At 42.0% G+C, this 24,108-nt stretch overlaps 1 protein-coding gene across 1 annotated transcript in view; it reads right to left on the reverse strand.

Annotated features, from left to right (window-relative positions):
- Positions 1–24,108, reverse strand: part of LOC141102894 (coiled-coil domain-containing protein 17-like) — a 72,390-nt gene that overhangs the window by 36,010 nt on the left and 12,272 nt on the right. The window contains exons 2-4 of the mRNA XM_073591932.1: positions 5,699–5,821; positions 5,476–5,605; positions 1,873–2,026 (exon numbers count right to left, since the gene is read on the reverse strand). Coding sequence (XP_073448033.1) covers positions 1,873–2,026; positions 5,476–5,605; positions 5,699–5,821 — 407 coding nt within the window. The remainder of the gene's footprint in view (positions 1–1,872; positions 2,027–5,475; positions 5,606–5,698; positions 5,822–24,108) is intronic.

Below are 24,108 nucleotides of genomic sequence, written 5' to 3' on the forward strand. Positions count from 1 at the left end.
ATTAGTAAAAAATATTTAAAAAATGCTTTCCATTTATCTATGTTTATGTATAAATGTACATACAATATATTATGAACCATGGCAGTAAAATAGGCAAAGTGGGTTTCCAGAGCCCAATCAAAGACAGCTGAATAGTAATCAATTACCTACTAAAGTACCTCTCATTTTCTTTCAGAGAAAAGAGACAGCTTCATTACAGCAAGATAATTGCAGTGACTCATAATGCAAAACAAAAAAAAAATTATGAAGTAACTGAAATATGTTACTGTAAATGAATGCATGCAAGCAGTATGAAATTCACCTAAATGTTGTGTAGCGCTGGTAGATTTGCGATCTACCATCTGATAGGAAAATTTAGTATATTGTTCGTTAGGGGAAGTTAGATTTGCCTCTGTTCCAGCTTGGCTGACGTTGCATGTGTATCCATACTGGGTCGGTGGGTGTCGTTGTTACTATCGGCTAGTGTTGGAAAGGCAACATGTCAAAGCGTATGGATGTTCTTCTGTCCCGGAGACAACTCAGTGGAGGTGGTCCTCCGAGTGGGATTCTGGGAGAGGGTATTTATGGGACAGACGCCATGTTTTAGAGTCGTTTTTTACAGCCACCTGCTGGCCCTCCTGGCCGACAGGTATGCGTTAGAGTGCTACCTCGTGGTCCTCCGTTCCGGAGGCCCGCGCCGCTGCGGCGCATGGGTGGGTCCAGAAGTCTGGGGCCTTCCACAGCAGCCGAGGAATGGTCCTGAGCTGTCTATCCAGAGTGAAGAAGCTGGACAACCGAGGAGATCCCAGGGGAGGACCCGTCATGGAAGGATCATGCAGAGTGCTGGTCTGGAGAGGGGCCTGGTGACTCGGTTGGAGGACATATCCTAAAGTAACTTTACAGCATAGTGTTGCCGGGTTTGGCTTACAGGTTCAAGCACTGTGACTGACATTCACAACAAAACCAATACATCCTGTGGCAGAGGATCGTACGGGTTTCCTCTTTCCTGCTACTTCCTTTGTTAATGGTTCAATAAAGCATTGAAAACGTACTCAAGTGTTGGTGCTTGTATCGTCCGGAGGTAAACTCAACGGAACCCTAGACCCAGTGCCGGTGAAACAGAGGGAAGGAGAGTGAAGGTAACAAGCCCGCTTAAACCAGCAGCTCCACCGAAAGTTATTGCTACAGTTGTAATTGTGCATGGTGTCATATCCACATATCTACAAAAATTATCAAAAGAAAGTGGTCCAAAATCAGAGTTCATATTCTACCCTGCAACAGGTATCATATGACTAGCGTTATCCTTTGGTTCACACACTTGGGCAAACACAGACAAATATTTTTTTACAAGAAACAGATTTCCCATCCTTCAAATTAAGACCTGATTTACTACCTGTTTCTCTAAGGCAGTCATTCTCAATCAGGGTTCTGTGGAACCTTGGGGTTCTTCAAGAAGTTGCTTAGGGTTCCTTGAGCCGTGAATGATTGACCTCCCATCTGATGGTGCCTGTGTAATTCTTGGGCCAGTGTCACTTGGCAGAGCCAGTTGCTGGACACCAATGATCTTTTTAGTTGTCTGTAAGGGGGGGTATTCATCCTACTGGCCACCAATGTAAGGGGCATTATTCTCACTGACCCCGGAAGAACTGGTTTTGGTAGGGGTTTCCCGAGACCTAAACATAATTTTAGGGTTTTCTCTGGGGTAGAAAGGTTGAGAAAGGCCACTATCATACCAAAGACAGCCATACCTCACTAATGTTTAACCCCATGTAAAATATATTTGTAAAAAAAATTTTTATACTTGTGTTGGTACTGTATGTCTAGAAAGGTAGATCATGATCATGTAACAAAATGTTATTAGCTTGTTTGAAATAAAAAACTTAATATCCTTACATTGATTCAACTTGCAGGAGGTCTATTTGTTGTTTCATGGTACTTAGGAGTTGTTCATTCTTTTGTTCTTGAGCATTCAAATGTCTTATCATCTTTTCAAGATAACCTGTATTCCGGCTCTGAGCAGATATTTCATTCAACCTCTGCACTATATCTGAAATTAATCAGGTTACATTCATTATTCAGCACCAGCATAACAGTAATATACATGTGTGTAATTTATCCGGTTGTTTTATTTTAAGTAAAGTCACTGAGACAAAATTTGTCTGTGAATGATATATATTAGAATGTATTACATGGCCCATGCTTGGTGTGTGTGCATAAAAATGCATACATTCCAGGGCAAGGCTGGGTATATTACTCATAAGCAATGTGAAAAAGGTATTTTATATCCACAATTGTCAATAAAAAGTAGAAACAATGTTCATAGTTTTGAAGTGAAGAATGAAATTAAATGAAAAGGGCAAAATTGGAAAGGAGTGAGAACTAGGAGTGACCGCTAGCCTTGACACCTTGCAAAGGCCAGAGAAAGCAAAGCAGAAGAACCGGCTGTGAAAAATTACATTTTCCACAATACTTACAAATGCAGAAGGTTTGTTTTAAATTGGTTTTACTACTTGTTCAGAATATGTGAATACGTGCTGACCATCTAATACCTTCCAATAAATTTATATTCACAAACCTAAACCATGTGATTAGTCATGCAATCTAACATGAAATTAAACTACAGTATTGTTGTTATCATCTCTATGCATACCATACCAACTGCAATTCTATGTAAGTGACATTTTACAGCTTGAAGCCTACCGGCTGTGTAATCATATACAGAGCACATCACTACTGAGATCTACACTACTTTGAAAGACGTCTTCGGCAGGTGTGAAAAAAATGCTGTAAATTAACAATGTTTTCAGGAATAGAAGTGTTATTTTTTTTTTTTTTTATCAATTAATAAAATGGAAAGTAAATGAACAGAAGAGAAATCCAACTCAAATCAGTATTTGCAACCAACCTCTGCCTTCAAAACAGCATCAATTCTTCTAGGTATACTTGCACACAGTTTTTAAAGGATCTCGACAGGTAGTTTGTTCCAAACATCTTGGAGAACTAATCACTGATCTTCTGTGAAAATTTGCTGCCTCAGAAACTTCTGTCTTTTCATGTAATCCCAGACTCGATGATGTTGAGATCAGGGTCCTGTGGGGGCCAAACCATCACTTCCAGGACGCCTTGTTCTTTGTGCTGAAGATAGTTCTTAATGACTTTATGTGTATGTTTGGGTCATTTTCCTCCTGCAGGGGCCAATCACATGCCTTCCTGATGGTATGACATGATGGATAAGTATCTGCCTTTTTTTCTCAGCATTAAGGAAACCAATGATCCTGACCAAATCTCCAACTCCATTTGCAGAAATGCAGCCCTAAACTTGCTAGAAACCTCCACCATGCTTCACTGTTGCCTGCAGAAACTCAATATTGTACATTTCTTGGTGCTTCTTCAAAAGAGCTTGAACAACACATCTTGAAACCTCAGTCTGCTTTGAAATTTTTGCCTGGGAGAGACCTTGCTAATGCAGTATAACTACCTTGTATCTTGTTGCTGTGCTCAGTCTTGCCATGGTGTATGACCTGTGACATGAAATTGTCTTCCACAACCTCACCTTAGTACCAGAATTTGGCTGTTCCTCACCCAGTTTTAAGACTCCTACACAGCTGTTTCTGTTTCAGGTAATGACTGCGTTTCACCTTATATATGAAATTGATGATCATTAGCACCTGTTTGGTATAATTGGTTCATCATACACCTGACGCTAAAGCTTAGTACACATGAGTGTAGGGTGGCATTGGCCAGTTCAATAGAAAATGGATGACATTCAGCTCGTATGTACTGCAGCCGGTCTGACAGAATCTGTCGAAGGGGCATGACCGAAATAGGTCTGCCGACTGGCTGCCTTTCACTGTTCTCATCCAGTGTCTCAGAGCTCTGACCGGGGTGTTCCGGGGGGCGTCCCCTATCAGAACGCAAAAGAACAGTGGGGGAGATCGCTGTACTATCATTGCGTAATTAGTACAGCGGCTCCTACCTGAGCTGTCAGGTTTTTTTTTCGTTCAGCCTGCTGGGTTGAAACGGAAAGAAAAAAACTAGTAGTGTGTACTAGGCTTAATTCTACAAAATCCCTGACTTTGTGCAAGTGTAGTCACACCAAAAACTGATTTGATTTAGATTTTTCTTCTGTTTGCTCACTTTAATTTTGTAAATTGATAAAAATAAAGAATTCAAATATATATTCTTACTACACAGCATTTCTTCACACATGCCTAAAAATTTTACACGGTACTGTACATTAGATTAACAAGATGTGAGCCCTTTAAAATCCCCTCTTAGATGACCACAATGCATTTCTAATGCACTAGTCACTAGCTGATGACATGAAACACTGTTTCTTTTTTAGATGCTTGTTAATATTCTTGAAATATTATTAATAATGTTTTTCTTACCATTTAGTTACTGACTAGTATCTATGATACATAATGCTATCATGAGATGCTTGCACAAAAGCACCCACAACACAGATTAATACCATGGTAACTCTTATCTACTCAAGGGTTATTAATATTGAGAAACACTGCAGAGGTTTGGTAAGACAATAGTAAGCTTTAATCTACATGTTCAAATATACTAAAATATACTGATTATCTGAGTAAAACCAGGACAAAGTGAGGAAAACAATAGTAATGGCGACAATAGTTCCAGCTTATAGGGAACCTGTGCTTTCTCATGCACAGGTTCTCTTAACTGCTGAAGCAACATTCCTCCCAGAGTTGAATAAACTTACCTTGCTTTTGCCCCCCTTTCACTTTGCTTCAGCCACTAGGGGTGAAAAGAAATTCCCAGTACTTCAGGGTATGGCAAGCATGTGACTCCCCTTCCTCAAACAATGCAATGCTACGTGTCTGATTGACCAGTTAGGAGGCACATGCACTATCACATGGGGATGAAGAGAGAGTCGTTGCCTAATTGGAAACTCAAAGTAATAGTTCCTTTTATCCTGCAGGTGAGCAGAGTTAAAGAAAAGTGTAGGGGGAGGTATCTGTTTCAAAAGTTTCAAAAAAAACAAAGAGATCATATAATGGAGCAGCGAACAATCCTCCTCTGCTCCAAGCATGAAACGAGGAAACATACCAATACAAGGCCAAAGTAGAAACTGATGAGGACCACAGCACCTTGATAAGAACTGCAGTGGGGACCTCTATCATGGGTAAACTGGAGTTTAAGGAAGACATCAACTTTTTATTTAATACTACTAGAGCGTTCTAGTAATATAAACGCAGCAGGTACACCATCCGGTTAACCCCTTGATGAAGCAGATACATACTAAAGATTATGGAATTGGGAGCCTAGCTATATCGAGCATATAACCAACCTACAAGCACAGATAGCCAATGACTAATATCATGTTGATAATTCTTATTCACATAAGAATAAAAAGATGAATATGTGTTAATAACCAATCTCAGGACTTCTTCATACACATACTGTGTACAGTGTATAAAATTAACAAAAGTAAAAAAAATAAAAAAAGATAAAAATAACAAAACATACCATCTCTTTGTTTCTCCAAAAGTTTATTTTGTGATAAAATATCATTGATTTGCTTGCTATGAGCATCGGCAAGATAACGTAGATGGGTTTCATTGTCAGGTGCAGGTTCTAGTCTGGCATTTCCATTTATCTGTAGACAAGTTTTTTTAACAAAAAAGACACGTTGTAAAGCTCAAACACAGCACAAGCCCATGTCAGTAAATATTATACCCACTGAACTTACTTTTTCAAACTCCGTTTTCTCACTTGAATCCAAAAATCTGTGCTCTACGAGAGGCCTTTTAAAATGATTTGTCTCCTTAATATGTTCATCCTTGCTTTGTCTTGATTTTTTGATTCTGTTAAGCTGAGATAGATATATAGATCATTAATTATGATTAATTTGTGTTTGAAAAATCCATATATAATTATGCTATCCATTATTCTCAATTTGAATTCTAATTTGTAACACTGTTAATTTACTGTATACTTTCCTAGATACAGTGAGGGGAATTTACTTAAACTGTAGCAGACAGAATCTGGAGCAGCTGTGCATGGCAACCAATCCGCTTCTAGTGCAACTAAAGGCTGCGGTACCTAAAGTGATTGTAAAAGAAAAATAACAAACGTGTTATACTTACCTGCTCTATACAGTAGTTTTGCACAGAGCAGCCCCGCCGGCGCTCTGGGCCCCTCCTCTTTGCCATGTGCCCCCCCATAGCAAGCCACTTGCTGTGGGGGCACTCGTGCGTGTTCGCTCCCGAGCCTGCTCTCTATGAACATAAGACTCTGAGAGTGCGGCTCTGCCCCTGCTCTTGCTCCACTGGCTGATTGCCAGCAGCGGGAGCCAATGGCTCCTGCTGCTGCATCTCAGGCAATCAGGAGGGAGAGACTTGGGAGAGCCTCGGGTCTCGTGCACATCACTGGATCAGGATCGGGCTCGGGTAAGTATTAAGGGGGGCGCTGCACACTGAAGGTTTTTACCTTCATGCATACAATGCATGATGGTAAAAGGAAAACCTTCAGCCCTTACAATCACATTGAGTGGTTATAAAGTCATAATTTACCTGTATCCCCAGGGGCGTACCTAGACCATTTGGCACCCAGGGCGGATCCTATATCCAGCACCCCCCCACGTTAAAATGTAAAAACACCCCACCGTGCCCCCTGCATACCTCTGCATCCTTCAATATCTCTTTCTCACTACTGTGTACCCCTGTTCCACAACTGCACCTCTGGACCCCTTTACATTACACAGCCCCCTGCACCTCTGGACCCCTTAACATTACACAGCACCCTGCACCTCTGGACCCCTTTACATTACACAGCACCCTGCACATCTGGACCCCTTTACATTACACAGCACCCTGCATCTCTGGACCCCTTTACATTACACAGCCCCCTGCACCCCTTTACATTACACAGCACCCTGCACCTCTAGACTCCCTTACATTACACAGCACGCTGCACCTCTGGACCCCTTTAAATTACACAGCACCCTGCACCTCTGGACCCCTTTACATTACACAGCCCCCTGCACCTCTGCACCCCTTTACATTACACAGCACCCTGCACCTCTGGACCCCTTTACATTACACAGCACCCTGCACCTCTGAACCCCTTTACTTTACACAGCCCCCCGCACCTCTGCACCCCTTTACATTACACAGCCCCTGCACATCTGGACCCCTTTACATTATACAGCCCCCCACAGCTCTGGACCCCCTGAATGTTACACAGGCCCCCCCATTCAGTTCCGACCCCCTCCCTTCAGTGCAGACCTCCTTCAGTGCAGACCCCCCATTCAGTACAGATCCCCTCATTCAGTGCAGACCCACCCATTCAGTGCAGACCCCCTACCTTCAGTGCAGACCCCCTACCTTCAGTGCAGACCCCCTACCTTCAGTACAGACCCCCCCTTCAGTGCAGATCACCCCATTCAGTGCAGAACACCCCATTCAGTACAGACCCCTTCCCCTTTAATGCAGACCCCTCCTACAGTACAGTACAGACCCATAATGTACCTGAGATCAGCACGGCACATGCACAGCAGGTCCCCTCCCCCTGTGCACACATAAACAGAGAGGAGGGGGAGGTGGCTTCACTCTGCTCTGCTGTGTGAAACATCTAGGACCGCTCAGACAGCCCACGGCCCCGAGAGAAGGGGACCCTTGGTGCAGTGGTGTGGCCCTGGGCCCTGCCGATGGGTGTCACCCTGCAACCCCCGCCCCCCTTGCAACGCCACTGCAGCTTAGAGCGTCCCTGCTCTAACCTGCCCTGTCACCGTGCCACTGCCTAAACCAGCCCCCCTGTCACTGTTTCAGTTGCGGATGGGGGACGCCAGCCTGACACCCCCCCCCAGTGTGTGGCACCCAAGGCATACTCGCCCCCCCCGCCCCCCACTTGCACGCCACTGTGTATTCCCTCTGTTTTAGAAAGCTATAAAGTACAGTGTGCCAGTTTAAAAAAAAATATATAATTCTAAATACCTTATTGAACTGCTGCTGTGCGGTCACGTGTCCTCCCTCCGCTCTCCTTCCCTATCTAAGGGAGTACAGTGGGAGGGCCTGAGATTCCCCTCTGACATATGCAAGCTAGCAGAGGGGGAACACTTGACCACACGCAAGAAGGTATTTAGCATTATAAAAAAAAAAAAAACTGACACACTGAACTTGATATCCTCCTAAACACACACAAAAAAACACAAACACAAACACACACAAAAAAACCAAAGTCAGCGCTGACCCTACAACCAACTCTCAAATGTTCACAGTATATATAGAAAAAGTTCTCTTGCTCTAGGTGCTGTAGCTTTCTCAAAGATCCACTGGGTGGCGGACTTAATCTGAAATATACAAGGAAAAGAGAGCGCACGACTGCCCTAGTGTAATTCCATTTTAATGACACAAATGCAAAATCAAATAATAGAGGATTGCACTCACAAACATAGAACTTAGATCGCATGTACAGCAGGATGTATGTCTCCCTTCCTGGCCTGTATAACTGGGTTGGCTCCCAAGAACGAGTGGTGATGGTATGAGAAATCACTGCGGACTCTGTTTCCTCGTCTCATCAGGCTGTGTCTGCTGTAAGGCACGCGCACGGTCCAGCCGGCGCTGCGCGACATCACTCACAGCCAGAGAGGAAGGGCAAGGTGAGTGAGATGTCTCCTCTTTAGCTAACAAAAAACGGTTTCCAAGACTACATGATTCGGAGGCGTGGCCTTCTTCTTCAGGTCACGCCCTTACCACCTCTAGCCTGTCTTTATATGAACCCTCCAGCCCCTCCCCCGGACAACCAATACCGTTCGACAGACCAGGAGTGCGGAGTTCACAACAGGAAACACATTCAAAGAGGAGAGGGCCTGATATTTAGCAATAACATCCTAAGAAAAGTTTTGAATAGGTGTATATGCATTAATTATGTTTGTTTTAAAAAAATTTAATCAAAAATAGAAATAGTGTTTACCTATACAATTTAAAATATAAAATGTGATATATTAAAATTATATATATATATATATATATATATATATATATATATTATAAATATTATATATTAAAATTAAGGTCAGATTCTCATTATTATCATTAATAGAAAACATGATTTAAGAACATTAACATTTGTTGTATTTTTAATGAAATTCATTGTTTAATCTATTAAAATCATCATTCTAATCTAAAGTAGTTAGTCGCCTTCAATAGTTCACAAAAAGGCAAAAAAAAAAAAAAAAAAAAGGCAAAAAAAAACCAAAATCCCCCCCAAAAAAAGAAAAGTAATTCCTCTCCAGGGCAAATCGAGTACATCGACATGCCCGCAGTTGAATACTTTCTATCAGAATCAGAACATATTAATCCCATCCAATTCAAGTTCATTTGTCAATGTACTCAATTTGCTCTGGAGAGGAATTATTTTTCTTTCCAGGGACAGTTCTATAGACAGATATCTGGCACTGCTATGGGTGCACATTTTGTACCCTGCTATGCCAACTTGTTTATGGGGTAATGGGAGAAATTCCATATTTGGTCCCAGGATCACTTCGCCAAACATCTGGTATACTATGAGAGGTATACTATTGAAGGCGACTAACTACTTTAGGTTAGAATGATGATTTTATTAGATTAAGGATGAATTTCAGTAAAAATATGACAAATGTTAAAGTGGTGTTCCGGCCAAAATTATACTTTGTAAATAAAAATATCCCTATAATACACAAGTTTAATGTATTCTAGTAAAGTTATTCTGTAAACTAAGGTCTGTTTTGTTAGTTTATAGCAGTAGTTTGTTATTTTATAAACTTACAGCAGGCCGTGGCCATCTTAAGTCTGGGCATCTGAAACCAGACTGTATTTCTTCCTGGATCTCATCCTTGCAGATCTCGCACATGCTCAGTGCAGCACAAGCAGTGTAATAGGTTTCAGGTCAGGTTTCCATAGCAACGGCGGTGTCAGAGGAAGTTGCCGCCCCTTCCCAGAAGGCATTGCAAACAGGAAATGATGCGATGGGCAGCGGCCAGGGAGGAGGAAGTGAAAAATGAATACAGCAGATATACAGTAAGTGCTGAGAAAAAAAATATCCAATTCGTTTATAGTGCACAGTTTAGTGAGGGATGCTGAAGAGTTGTAAAAGTGGGTGGAACTCCACTTTAATGTTCTCAAAGCATGTTTTCTATTAATGATAATAATGAGAATCTGACTATATATATATATATATATATATATATATATATATATATATATATAAAATTATTTTGATATATCACATTTTATATTTTAAATAGTACAGTATTGGTAAACTCTATTTCTATTTTTTATTAAATGTTATTAAAGTAAACATAATTAATGCAAATACACCTATTCAAAACTTTTCTTAGGACGTTGTTGATAAATATCAGGCCCTGATATATGCGATCCGGCACTGCGGGTGGAGCGGAGGGATGAAGATTTGTAAGGTAAACAGCCGCTTTCAAATTTAGACTTTAGTTCCTCTTCAAGCTTTGAAAAAGAACATGAAACTTATTGATTTGCTTGCACCACTGTTCTAGATTCTGAGTACTCCGGTCTTAATTAATTCCTATCATTATGACTAACTCTTGCGTGTACTGTGTTTTCATCACAAAGAGAAATTTTTGGAGCTTTATGTTAAATCATAAAAGACCATAGTAATCAATCAGTATATTTGACAATTAAAGAAAAATCTTAACTTCCTATTTTCATCCTTAAGTTTTCCAAATATGTACATGTAAATGAGTAGATTTTCAGATTCCTAGTTAGCACTGAATTCTTGCTGCAAGAATAAGGCCTCCATCAAATGGGTGATTACCTGCAAACATTGAGTTCTTGTGGCTGGAATGACAGGTGTGTGCAAATAGTGGTAACCACTCAACCCACACAAAATAATGAAAGGCTGACAGCAGCCATCATTGTTCGCATGTAGCTGCACACCAGGTGGTTACCTATGGTTAACGATTGATGTTTGAGCCTAGATGCAGTCAGATGCAAGATCCCAGCTATGATCCAGTATCAACCAGCAAGTAAACATTTAATGCATAACAATGGATTCTCAGAGCACTTTACTGTAGCTAGTGAGAGAAGGAACACCCGAAAATCTCTGCTTAAGGGCTTGATTGGCTTGAGTCCAAAAAAGAATGAGTCCCCTCATCAACTTGAACTATTGAGCTCTGTAAACAAAATACTTTTTACAACAAAGAAGCACAGAATACATAGGGAAGCATCTAAAAAGGAGCCTAAAGCTCCACCTGCTAACTGGATTGAAGTTTACATGATATCTTTATTAATGCATTATTACATTTTTTTATTAAATTTTTTTTATGTTGCGATCATAATAAACAATCACAAAACCGCTATATATTTCAAAACTCACTATGTATTCCAAACTAACTTTGGAAGCCAGTTTTCTATCCATTTATCGATTAACATTGTCCCCCTATATGAGGGGTCTTCAAAAAATTTCCTCACTGTGATATTTTAGTTGGAAACGGTGAGGGTGGGAGGAGTAAAATAATCGTGTCTGAAAATATCATGTGACTAGTCTGTCTGGCAAGCCGGCTGACCTTGCAGTTTAGTAAGAGTGATGTAATTGGTTTTTGAAATTATAATTATAATCTTAATAACAAGAGTTAAAAAAAAGCGTGGAAACTTTTTGAAGAACCCTTATAGATTGATAATTTGTAAGTATAGGTCAATATATAGGTTTAGAAAAATTCCAGCAACCGCTCTTACCTCCTTATAAATAGAATAGCTTCTGTTTTTCATCAATACTGGCTACAGGTTATTATGTTATTGTAAATATAGTATATATTATAATTATTATATTAGATGATTGCAAATACTCTTGAATTTGCTTCACTAAACATTCCTTAAATATCTATAAAGTTAAATTGACAGGTCTATAGATACTGGCAAAGACTTTAATCAAGTTTAAAATGTAGGTACCACATTTGCTTTCTGCCAATTCATTAGTGCCAAGATGTCTTTATAGCTCCACTCCAGATGGATTTAGAAAACATGAATATTTGAAATATACTGATAATGAGAAGAATGGGTGACCAAAACAATAAACGCTAACAAAAACAATATAAAAAAGGTTTGCCTTTACACCAATCGAGTGTCCTGAATAGGGATGGGTGAATGGTTCGGCCTGAGCATAAGATCGGGCAGAACTTTCGTGGTTCGGTGAACAGACCACAATGCATTGCAGCGCTGAACAGTGCATTGCAAGCCCTGATTGGCTGAAGCAGTTAAAGCTTCAGCTAATCAGGGCACAGCGCACTGTCAGAGTCATGATTGGACACTGTCATCATGACTTTATCCAATCATGGCTCGTTCCCGCCCCACAGTATAAAAGTATTCTTTCAATGGCAGCCATTTTCAGTGTGATTTCGGCATGGAGAGAGATAGAACAGGGCTCTGTTCAGTGTTATTAGTTAGTTAGTTAGTGTGCTATACTGTGCTATTTTGCTTCAATTGTCAGTGTAGAATATTAGTTTAGTCTCAGTCTAGGGATAGTGTGAGTGTAGGAGGAGGAGGACCATCATTCAGCTTTGCATAATGTGCAGCTAGAGTAGGGTCAGCTCAGATAGTTTCACTGTAGATTAGTGAGACCGTGTCAGTAATCTTTACATAAGTGTATAGCTAGAGTGGGGACAGTTCAGATAGCGTCAGTGTAGTGATGGTTGAACACTGTCTATTTGATTGCGTTACTGCCATTTACTTCTGTGTGCGTTACTGCCAGTTTAACACAATATAGTTTTGTGCGTTACTGCCAGTTTAACGCCATTTACTTCTGTGTGCATTACTGCTAGTTTAACACCATATCGTTTTGTGTGCGTTACTGCCAGTTTAACACCATATAGTTTTGCGTGCGTTACTGCCAGTTTAACGCCATATAGTTCTGTGCATCACTGTATGTTTGGCGTATTATATTGCAGTATATTATAGTGTATCCGTGGAGTGTGTCTGTGTAGTGTGAGTACTCAAGTTACAGTGCACCAAACACCTCTTTACATTGATTAAAGTGCATCTACGTACAGATTTCAACTTCTTCTTTACATTTGCTTATTAGCACTGCCCCTTCCCTCCCAATATTGTCTGGGAGGACAACAAGGAGAGGTAGAAGTTTCCTTGGCACTGTAAGGGAGCCAGCAACAAATGTGTCCACAGGCAAAGGTGGACGTGGTGGTCAGTCCTCAGGCAGGGGCATCAGGCAGTGGTCAGTCCTCAGGCAGGGGCATCATTTCCTCTGTTTAGTGAGTTTGCCTGTGCTATCCAGCCACAGCATGCAGTGGAGGTGGTGGACTGGCTTACTAAACCTTCCTCACCCTCCTCATCCTCTGTCATGCAAGCAGAGACAAGTGTGCAGTCCCCTGCAGTTGCCAGAGTGGATAAACCTGCCTCCTTGTCCACATCTATTCCTGCCATAGCCCCAACATCAGCCATTGAGGAATCAGCTGAGTTATTTGACCACAGCATCAGCCACTTGCTCCCTGATGATGCCCAGCCATTACTGGATTCAGATGTTATTTCTGAGGTTGAGGATGACAGGAACATGAGCCTAGAGAGAGGGAGGAACACTGGTAGACAAATTGGCATTCATGTTCCACAAGCTGCAGCATATTGGCAAGTTGTCTCCAGTGGTAATGATGAAGATGGAGGAGATGGAGATGATGATGATGATGAAGATGAGGTCACTGATGCGACTTGGGTTCCAGATTGAGCAGAGGAGGAAACTGAAGGTGAGGCGTCACAACCCCAAGGAGGCCGACATCAAGAAAGAGTAGAGAGCAACCACCCTATTCCATCACATTCTGCAGCTATTATCTCTTGGCCCACTCTCCAAAGCTCAGCTGTCTGGGCCTTTTTCAGCACATCTGCAGCAGATAACACTGTTGCTATCTGCAAACTGTGTCTCAAGCACATCAAATGTGGCAAAAACACCAACCATTTGGGTATCACATGCTTAACAAGGCATTTAACGTCCAACCACTCAGCCCATTGGCAAGACAAAAGGCATTCAAAAGGAGCACAAATCTGTCCCTCCATCTCCCTCTCTTCCTTGCACATTTCAGTCTGCCCCTGCGATACCGAGTCATTACCTCTCAGCAGCCTCCACCCACATGCTCAGTGTCTGAATGCAAGCTTGTCAAAGCTGTTGGCTATCCAACTTCTGCCTTTCTGCATCCTTCCGTGAATTTGCACAATGTGCTGTACCACAATGGCAGGTTCCCAGTCGCTACTACTTTTCACGTAAGGCCGTTCCATCTCTCTACCATCACGTGGAAGAGAATGTTCTGGCATCGTTGGGCAAGGCAGTCAGCTGTAAAATCCACCTTACTGCTGACATGTGGTCCAGCAAGCATGGGCAGGGACGATATATTTTGTTCTCAGCACACTGGGTAACGTTGCTTGCAACTCGAAAGGATGCAGGACAGGGCTTAGTGCTGCAGCTTGTTGTGCCCCCACATCTCTATACAGCTGGTGGTGATGATGCCAGACCTGTGAGCTCTACCCCCTCCTCCTCTGCCACCTCCATGCCTCCTCTGCAAAATTGTCCTATGAACATCAGGTACCCCCTAAGCGTTCAAAGGGCTATTGCTAGAGTCAGGCTAAAAGGTGCCATGCAGTGCTTCAGCTGGTGTGTTTAGGGGACAGGAACCACACCAGAGCAGAGATTCTCGCAGCTCTGCAGAGACAGGCCCAGAGTTGGTTCACAGCATGCCAGCTGGAGCCAGGAATGGTGGTGTCCGATAATGGCTCAAGCCTCCAGTCCGCCCTTAGACAGGGAAAGTTGACACATGTGCCATGCCTGGCACATGTCCTCAATTTGGTGGTGCAGCGTTTCCTAAGTACATACCCAGGGTTGCAAGATATACTAAAGCAGGCCAGAAGAGTTTGTAACCATTTCAGGCGGTCATACACAGCCAGTGCTCCATTTGCTGAAATTCAGCGGGAATTCCCCTGCCTGTAAACCGCCTGATTTGTGACATGCCCACTAGGTGGAACTCAACTTTGGGAATGCTGCAGCGGCTATACATGCAACAGTGGGCCGTCAAGGAGTACCTGTGCCAGTATGGCATGATGACAGGCTCAGGCCGCCTCGGCTTTTTTTCCCCATGCCAATGGCTGTTTATTAAGGATGCATGTACTGTATTGTCACCATTTGTGGAGGCCACAAGGATAGTGAGCAGTGACAGTGCATGCATCAGTGACACAATCCCTGTTGCGCTCCTGCTGGAGCAGACTCTGCATGGCATGGACAGTGCACTGGAGGCAGAGAAGCAGGAGGAAGAGGAGGACTTCCTTTCCTCTCAAGGCCCACTTTATCCAGACACCATCATTCCTATGTCACAGAACACACAGGAGGAGAGAGGGGAGAAGGATGAGCAGGAGGATTCTGGCACATCATAGGCTTCGAAGAAGAGGAAGACATGCGTCAATCTGTAAGCAATGGTTTCCAATCCCAGGACCCTTGGGAGAAGTACGTGGCTGGGAGGAGGAAGTTCCAGATGCTGTCACCCTGAGTAACCCCGAAGAGTCTGCTTCTCAAGCCTCGAAAAATTTGAGGCGCATGGGCAACCTCATGCTTCAAAGCCTGCAAAAGGACCCAAGAATACGTGGCAATAAGGAGAAGGATGATTACTGCTTGGCAACCCTCCTTGACCACCGTTATAAGGGGAAGGTCTCAGAACTCATCCCGTTCCCACAGAGAGTGCAGAAGATAAAATCTCGAGGACACGTTTTTCCTGACTCCAGTAGGTTACAATCTTGTGGAAAACATAGTTTTGAGTCTTCTGATGGTCAAGAGAGGAGCGTTGGAGAAGGCGTCCGCCTAAGGCATTTCGGAATTATTTTAGTCCTCGCCACCCAGGGCTGTCCACTTCCACATCCCATTGGCAGCGTTTGCATCACATGGTGGACGATTACCTTGGGGCCAAAATAGAGATGGAGAGCTTTCCAGCTGGAGATCCACTGACTTACTGGGTCATGAGAATAGACCACTGGCCAGAACTTGCCCAGTATGCTACTGAGTTGTTGGGCTGCCCTGCTTTCAGCGCGCTTTCAGAACGGGCATTCTGTGCTGCAGGAGGTTTCATTACTGATCATAGAATGCGTCTGTCCACAGACTCCATGGACCGTTTGACTTTTATAAAAATGAATCAGTCCTGGATTACCAGCTATGAAGCCCCTGATGCCGATGTCACTGATTAAGTCTTTTTGGGATATGGAATCTCTGCAGAACTTCGAGGCTGCCTAGCTTTGAGAGTGTTCAGTCATTCAATCATTTTACCATTGTTTTTGGTATAGGTTTCATGGGCACAATTAACACTCAAAGACCAATTTTTCGGCACCTGTTTGACAGGTGCATATCATTGCAATTTTTTACAGCAAGGCCAATTCTTGCTTTCATCAAAAGTGCCTCTATAGCAGGGGTCTCAAACTGGCGGCCCTCCAGCTGTTGCAAAACTACAAGTCCCATGAGGCATTGCAAGGCTGACAGTTACAAGCATGACTCCCACAGGCAGAGGCGTGATGGGACTTGTAGTTTCGCAACAGCTGGAGGGCCGCCAGTTTGAGACCCCTGCTCTATAAGGTTACGGTGGGAAGGTGCCACTGACACCCAAAGACCAATTTTTCAGCACCTGTTTGACAGGTGCATATCACTGCAATTTTTACAGCAAAGCCAATTCTTGCTTTCATCAAGAGTTCCTCCATAGGGTTACGGTGGGGAGGCACCCCCGAAACACAAAGAGTAATTTTTCTGCACTTGTTTGACAGGTGCATATCATTGCCATTTTTTAAAGCAAGGCCAATTCTTGCTTTCATCAAGAATACTTCTATAGGGTTACGGTGGGAAGGCGCCACCAACACCCAAAGACCAATTTTTACGCACTTGTTACTTCTATCCAAAGTCAAAGTGACGCCAGAATGTATCCAAAAAATCTCAAATCTTGTTCCCAGTGCACTACATTGTGGCCTCATCATATACACTGGCCCCCCAGCTGTTGCTGAACAAAATAAAGGCAGCTTGCAGGGAAAATGTCATTTTTTGGCTTTATAAACGCAATTATTGCTGCAGCAGATGGTACAGATCTGACACTTTACAGGTAGACTAAGGGGACCCCCCAGGCATTATATTGGAAGGAATTTTTCATTTTTATGCTTTCACTTTAAAAATCAAAAAATCACTGCTCATTTAAAAATGAAATTTTTCACAAACTATTTTTTATTGATACATGTCCCCCAGGGCAGGACCCGGACCCCTATAACCATTGTATTCCCAATTAATTGCATATAAGCCTTCAAAATGGACACTTTTGATTTTTGACGTTTGGGTCCCATTGACTTTAATGGGGTTCGTTATTCGGGTCCGAACTTTTGCGGTGTTCAAAAGTTCTGGTGCGAACCGAACAGGGGTCCGTTCAGCCCATCCCTAGTACTGAATACATATGTGCAGACAAGGAACATGCTTACAAGGTGGAGAGATTACCTTCTTTGTGTGTTGATGTTCCCTCAATGTCCAGTCACAGGAACACAGGTGACCTAGCTGTGTTACTCAACAGCATTTTCAAAAAGACATTTCACCAACCTGGTTGTGCTGTCTGGCATGGCATTGTAAGTCTCAGGTCTGGCTGGACAAAAATAAGAATCTGAAATCCTTTGACAGGTACAACAACTACATACAGTTGTGTGAAAAAGTATTTGCCCCTTCCTGATTTTACATTTTTTTTGCATATTTCCCACACTTAAATGATTCAGATCATCAAACAAATTTTAATATTACACAAAGATAACCCAAGTAAATCCAAGATGCAGTTTTTAAATTATTATTTTCATTTATTAAGGAAAAAAAGCTGTTAAAACCTGCCTGGCCCTATGTGAAAAAGTATTTGCACCCTCCCATGCTGAATCGTGAATGAACTGTGATTAACCACAATTTTTTGGAAAGCTGAGTTAAATTTCACTTGCCACACCCAGGCCTGATTACTGCGAGACTTGTTAAAAACAAGAAATCACATAAATAGAACTGTCTGACAAAGTGAAGCACACTAACAGATCACACAAAGACACAAATCATGCCACAATCTAAAAAAACTCAAGAACAGATTAGAAACAAAGTAATGTACATGTATCAGTCTAGGAAGGGTTTCAAAGCCATTTCTAAGGCTTTGGAACTCCAGTGAACCACGGAGAGGGCCATTATCCACAATCTGAGATAACTTGGAACAGTGGTGAACCTTCCCAGAAGTGGCTGGCCTACAAAATTACCCCAAGAGCATGACGATGACTCATCCAGGAGGTCATAAAAGAACCCAGAACAACATCTAAAGAACTGCAGGCCTCACTTGCTTCAGGTAAGATCAGTGTTCATGATTCAACAATAAGAAAGAGACTGGGCAAAAATGGCATTCATAGGAGAGTTCCAAGGCCAAAGCCACTGCTGACCAAAAAGATCACAAAAGCTCATCCCGCATTTACCAAAAAAAAATCTTGATTATCCCCAAGACTTTTAGGCAAATATTCTGTGGACTGATGAGACAAAAATTTAACTTTTTGGAAGGTGTGCGTCCCGTTACATCTGGCATAAAACTAATACAGCATTTCATAACAAGAACATCATACCAACAATCAGACATGGTGGTGGTAGCGTGATGGTCTAGGGCTGCTTTGCAGCTTCAGGACCTGGACGACTTACCATAATTGATGGAACCATGAATTCTGAGCTCTACCAGAAAATCCTAAAGGAGAATGTCAAGCCATCAGTTAGTGACCTCAAGCTCAAGTGCACTTGGGTTATGCAGCAGGACAATAATCTGAAACACAACAGCAAGTCCACCTCTAAATGGTTCAAACAAAGCAAAATTTAGGTTTTTGAGTGGCCTAGTCAAAGCCTGGACTAAAATCCAATTGAGATACTGTATCATGACCTTGCACAGGCCGTTCATGCTGGACAACCCTCCAATGTGGCTGAATTAAAACAATTCTGCAAAGAAGAGTGGGACAAAATTGTTCTACAGCAATGTGAAAGACTCATTGCCAGTTATCGCAAAGGCTTGATTGCAGTTGTTGCCGCCAAGGATGGCACAACTAGTTATTAGGTTTAGGGGGCAATTACTTTTTCACATAAAGCCAGACAGGTTTGGACAGCTTTTTTGCCTTAACAAATGAAACCATCATTTAAAAACTGCATTTTGCATTTACGTGGGTTATCTTTGTGTAATGATAAAATTAGTGTGATGATCAGAGTCATTTAAGTGTGACAAATATGCAAAAAAAAATCAGAAAGGGGGCAAATACTTTTTCACACAACTGTATATTTTTGTAGCTGTGTACTAAGGTTAACTGGAGTTCAGCTTCAAAAAGTCTGTAAAAATTAAAAACAATTGCTAGGATATACTGAGCTTATTTCTGTAAGCACTCATGGCACTAAGCCATTTTAAACCAATATAAGCCCGCAGTCCAGGTGCTTTATTCACGTGTACTTTGTGTACTAGTTTCTGCACCACAAAAGCACAGTTTTTTTCCTTTGTATATAGCCAAAGAAGATATTTAATAGGTTTGCTAACTTGTGGTTAGTCTAGTATGTGGTGCTATTATAAGGTATCTTGTGTAAACATTTCTTACATAAAAATATGTATTTGTTTATATTTAGCAGGTACATTTTACATTCTCACAAGAACCAATAAAACCCAAACTTACAGTCTTTAAATTTAGTTCCAAGCATACCAAGCAATACATTTTCTTACCAGTCTGTATATACCCCTATGCTATCAAGCCATTTTTCATTTCCATTGCTGTGATAGTTTGGCTGACATTACTCGGACATCCGAAACTGTACCAAAATAATTTTTTTTCATTTTTTTGAGACAAATAGAGTTTTGTTTTGGTGGTATTTGATAACCAATGTTTGTTTTTTTTTACTTATAGTAAAGAATAAAAAAAAAAACATTTTGAAAAAATAGGATTTTTGGCTTACCTGTAAAATCCTTTTCTTGAAATACAGTACAGGACACAGGATCTTTAGTCTTAACCAGGGGTCAACAAGCTTTATAAACAAAGGGCCAGCTTACTGTCCTTCAAACTTTAGGGGGGCCGGACTGTGGCCAGTGGGAGAAGAAAATGTCCCGATGACAGTGGGAGTAAGCAATGCCCCATCACTGGTATTGAGGGGAGTAATAGTGCCCCAACATTGGTATAAATAGAAGGAATAGTGCCCCATCATTGGTGTAAGTGGAAATAATAGTGCCCCATTGTTGGTGTCACTGGGAGGAACAGTGTCCCATCATCGGTGTCACTGGGAGGAATAGTGCCCCGTCATCGGTATTAGTGGGAGGAATAGTGCCCCATCATTGGTTTTAGTGGGAGGAATAGTGTCCCATCATTAGTATTAGTGGAAGGACTAGTGCCCCATCATTGTTGTCAGTAGGAGGAATAGTGCCACATTGTCAGTGTCGGGAACTATGTCCGACTGTTGCTGATGGTGGGGGAAATAGTACCCAGAGAGCTGGATAAAAGCAAGGAAAGGGCCGTATTCGGGCCCCTGAGCCATGTTTTGGAGACCACTGGTTTTAACCATGGGTTGAATGCAGCTGCCGGGACATTCTCTATGTAACCCATCCCACTCCCAGCAAGTCTCAGTTTAGTAGCAAGCAATAGGAAGATTATACAGGACAGAGCGGAGGGACCTGTGTCTTGTACTGTACTCAAAGAAAAGTATTTTACAGGTAAGTCAAAAAAATCCATTTTCTTAACCCAATTGCTAAAAAGAGGCTATAGCATAGGGATACATTCTCACAGCACGTGCCATGTCAAGACAGCAGAGGAATATTTCCTTGGAATGTTTCAGGACCGGGCATAAAAAGGGAAGAAAAATATCCTGGTTTAGGTGGAAGGAGTAAAACCCCTAAGTGATAAAGGAGACCTTAGGCCTTAGAACAATGTTATCCTTGGGTAACATTAGGAAAGGCTCCAACTCAGAGAAAAAAAAACCTTGTGAGTGGGGATCAGGCAAGGGATTATCCAAAATAAGTTATAAAGAAATGCCTTTTCTAAAGGGGCCAAAAGAACCAGGTTAAGATCCCATGGTAATACAAAGGAAAGTCCATTGTGTGTGGCACCCTACACAAAACCCTTAACTAGGGAATACAAAGCTAACAGCATCTGAAAGAGAGCGGCCAGGGACCAGATTTGATGCTATTCAATTTCATATGTTGGTTCAGATTGGAGAAAAGACAGGATGCATCTCGCGGTACTATCTAGGATAGAATTTGCCCTGACATACTGGATATTATTGAGAAGTTGAGATTCCTCTGACAACCAGTCCCGCTGTATTGAGATGGCATCCGCATGCCCAGTAAGGAGAATGAGGCGGTGCAGGTGCAATGGTGGGCCCATGCAACAGAAGGATGCTGACTTGGGTGACCAATTTACAGCTAGGGCACTCCCACCTAATGGCTATGACACTTCATTTATAAGACACCATGGGATCAGAGTACCAGCACCCTAGGGACCAAGAAAGGGGACTAAACCCAAAACCTACCATGTCAGATGCCTTCATCAACCCAGGCAGGATGTTAGGGACAAGCCCCGTCCTGGTTTTACCCCTCATGGGTAAGGGCTTTACTGCTGTTGGACCATGGTCTTAGACTTGTATAGCATCCTCTAGACATTTAAGGAAGGGGTTAGACAGCCAGTGAGTTTTATCTTAAAGCTGAACTCTTACCAGCTGTAAAAAGATCCAATAAAGGTGCACCCCCCCCCCCCCCTACTTGTGATTTAGTGCTTGTCTAGTCTAGAGGGGTGTAATGTAGAGAATTACTTACCTCACCATGGATTATGGACAGATCCTGAACCTCATCACATACACTGCAGAACCACTGGCAGCCACTGATCCAGTACTGCTGGTTAGTAGCACTCTACATATCACCGGCCAGTACAGGACCAGTGCTGAGAGGTGCCAGTAGTCAGTAAGAAAAGGTCTGGGCATACAGCAGTATTTTTCATTCATTCCAGCACTTGGCACAGCCTGCTCTTGAATGTTTTAGCTAAGTTATGACACCAATGTTGGCCTTCCATTTCTCCGAACATCCAACCATTCCTAAAGACACTCCAAATTAATCAAAAATGGGAAATAAATAGATCAGAAAAAGAGAAATAAACCATAAATTAACTTTCTCCAAAGATGGAGGGATATATTACTTTGTGAGGTCCTACTGCAATTCCCCAAAGTCTGCATGTATCATCTTATCAGATGAACATGGGCTATTGCTCAGAGTCGTACAGAAATAGAAGTGCATGAATACTATATATACTGTATGTTCCTTCATCCAATATGCACAGCTGGCCCTTTCAGGAAATATATGTATGTTGTGTTGGGAAAGACTTTTGCATGTGCCATTACTATTCAGCAAAACATTTTATAGCAAATAATTTAACAAGTTTCATGAAATGTCATTGAACATTTTACATACTGAGATGCGTGACATATTTCTTTTACCTTGAGTGAAATTTTTGTTCAAATTCAGAATCTCTCCTTTCATCACCTTTGTTTTCCACTATAAGACTGCTTTCCTCTTTTTGAAGCAATTTTCCTCATTGAAAAATAACTCAAATATTCAAAAACTGAAGTTCTCTGAAGTTCCAGTTTTTGTTCCAATTATAGTAAACATATTCAGGACAGACGCAAAAGCATATACTCTGGCCATATGTGGAATTATCTGTACAGTTGGAACCAAGCATTAAACTCTCCTTACCCAATATATACATTGATGATGCAATGATCTTTCCTATGATACAGGGGGTTATTTATGAAAGGCAAATCCACTTTTCACTGAAAGTACACTTGGAAGTACAGTCGCTCTAAATCTAAGGGGTAGATCTGTTCCCAGTCAGACTGTCAGACTGTCTCCAAATTTATCCACTTTTAGGCGATCCCTGAAGACTTTCCTCTTCAGAGAAGCCTATCCTGCCTCCATCTAACAACTGCATTATTTTCTCCATTAGCTCATCCCCCACAGCTATTACCCTTTTGTATAACTTGACCCTCCCTCCTAGATTGTAAGCTCTAACGAGCAGGGCCCTCTGATTCCTCCTGTATTGAATTGTATTGTACTTGTACTGTCTGCCCTAATGTTGTTGTAAAGCGCTGCGTAAACTGTCGGCGCTATATAAATCCTGTATAATAATAAATAATAATAATAATAGATCTGAAATGAGTGGAAGCTCTGCTGATTTTATCATCCAATCATGTGCAAGCTAAAATGCTGTTTTTTATTTTCCTTGCATGTCCTCCTCAGATTTACATCGACTGCACTTCCAAGTGCACTTGCAGTGCAAAGTGGATTTGCGTTTCATAAATAACCCCCACAGTGTCGGGCAGCACTGTATCTTGAACCATTTCTGGTTCAAAAGAAGTGATAAATGGAAAAATAGAACAAAAATTTCCAACCATCCTAATGCCCTGTACACACGACCGGTTTTCCCGTCGGCATAAACTCTGAAGGTTTTTCCGCCGGAGTTCCGACAGAATTCTGCTGAAACTGTCTTGTGTACACACGATCACACCAAAGGCCGACCGTCCAGAACGCGGTGACGTACAACGTGTACGACAGGACTAGAAAAAGGAAGTTCAATAGCCAGTAGCCAATAGCTTCCGTCTCATACTTGCTTCAGAGCATGCGTCGTTTTTGGTCCTTCAGAACAGTATACAGACCAGCGGTTTTCTCGATAGGAATTGGTTCCGTCGGAAATATTTAGAACATGTTCTCTTTCTAGGTCCGTCAGAATTTTCGACATAAAAAGTCCGATGAGGCATACACACGATCGGAATATACGATGAAAAGCTCCTGTCTGACTTTTTCTGTCGGACATTCCGCTCGTGTGTACGGGGCATCGGGTCTTAAGATCCTAAAACTATTCTCCAATGTTTACTTGTGGTCTATACAAGCAGAGATTGATGAATGATTGGACCAGAAACTTTCCATGCAACAGCCTAATGTTGTGTATTTGGCTTCAAGGATGCTAAAGGAGCTTAATCTGTGTAGCCTGATGAGCAGTATGATGTAGACCAGCAACTTATTTGACCAGTGAGCAAACAACATGGCTGTTTTGTAGTGTGTACTCTCCTTGGTAATTAATC

This window comes from Aquarana catesbeiana, linkage group LG01 (assembly GCF_042186555.1).
Source record: "Aquarana catesbeiana isolate 2022-GZ linkage group LG01, ASM4218655v1, whole genome shotgun sequence".
Taxonomy (NCBI): Eukaryota; Metazoa; Chordata; class Amphibia; order Anura; family Ranidae; genus Aquarana; species Aquarana catesbeiana.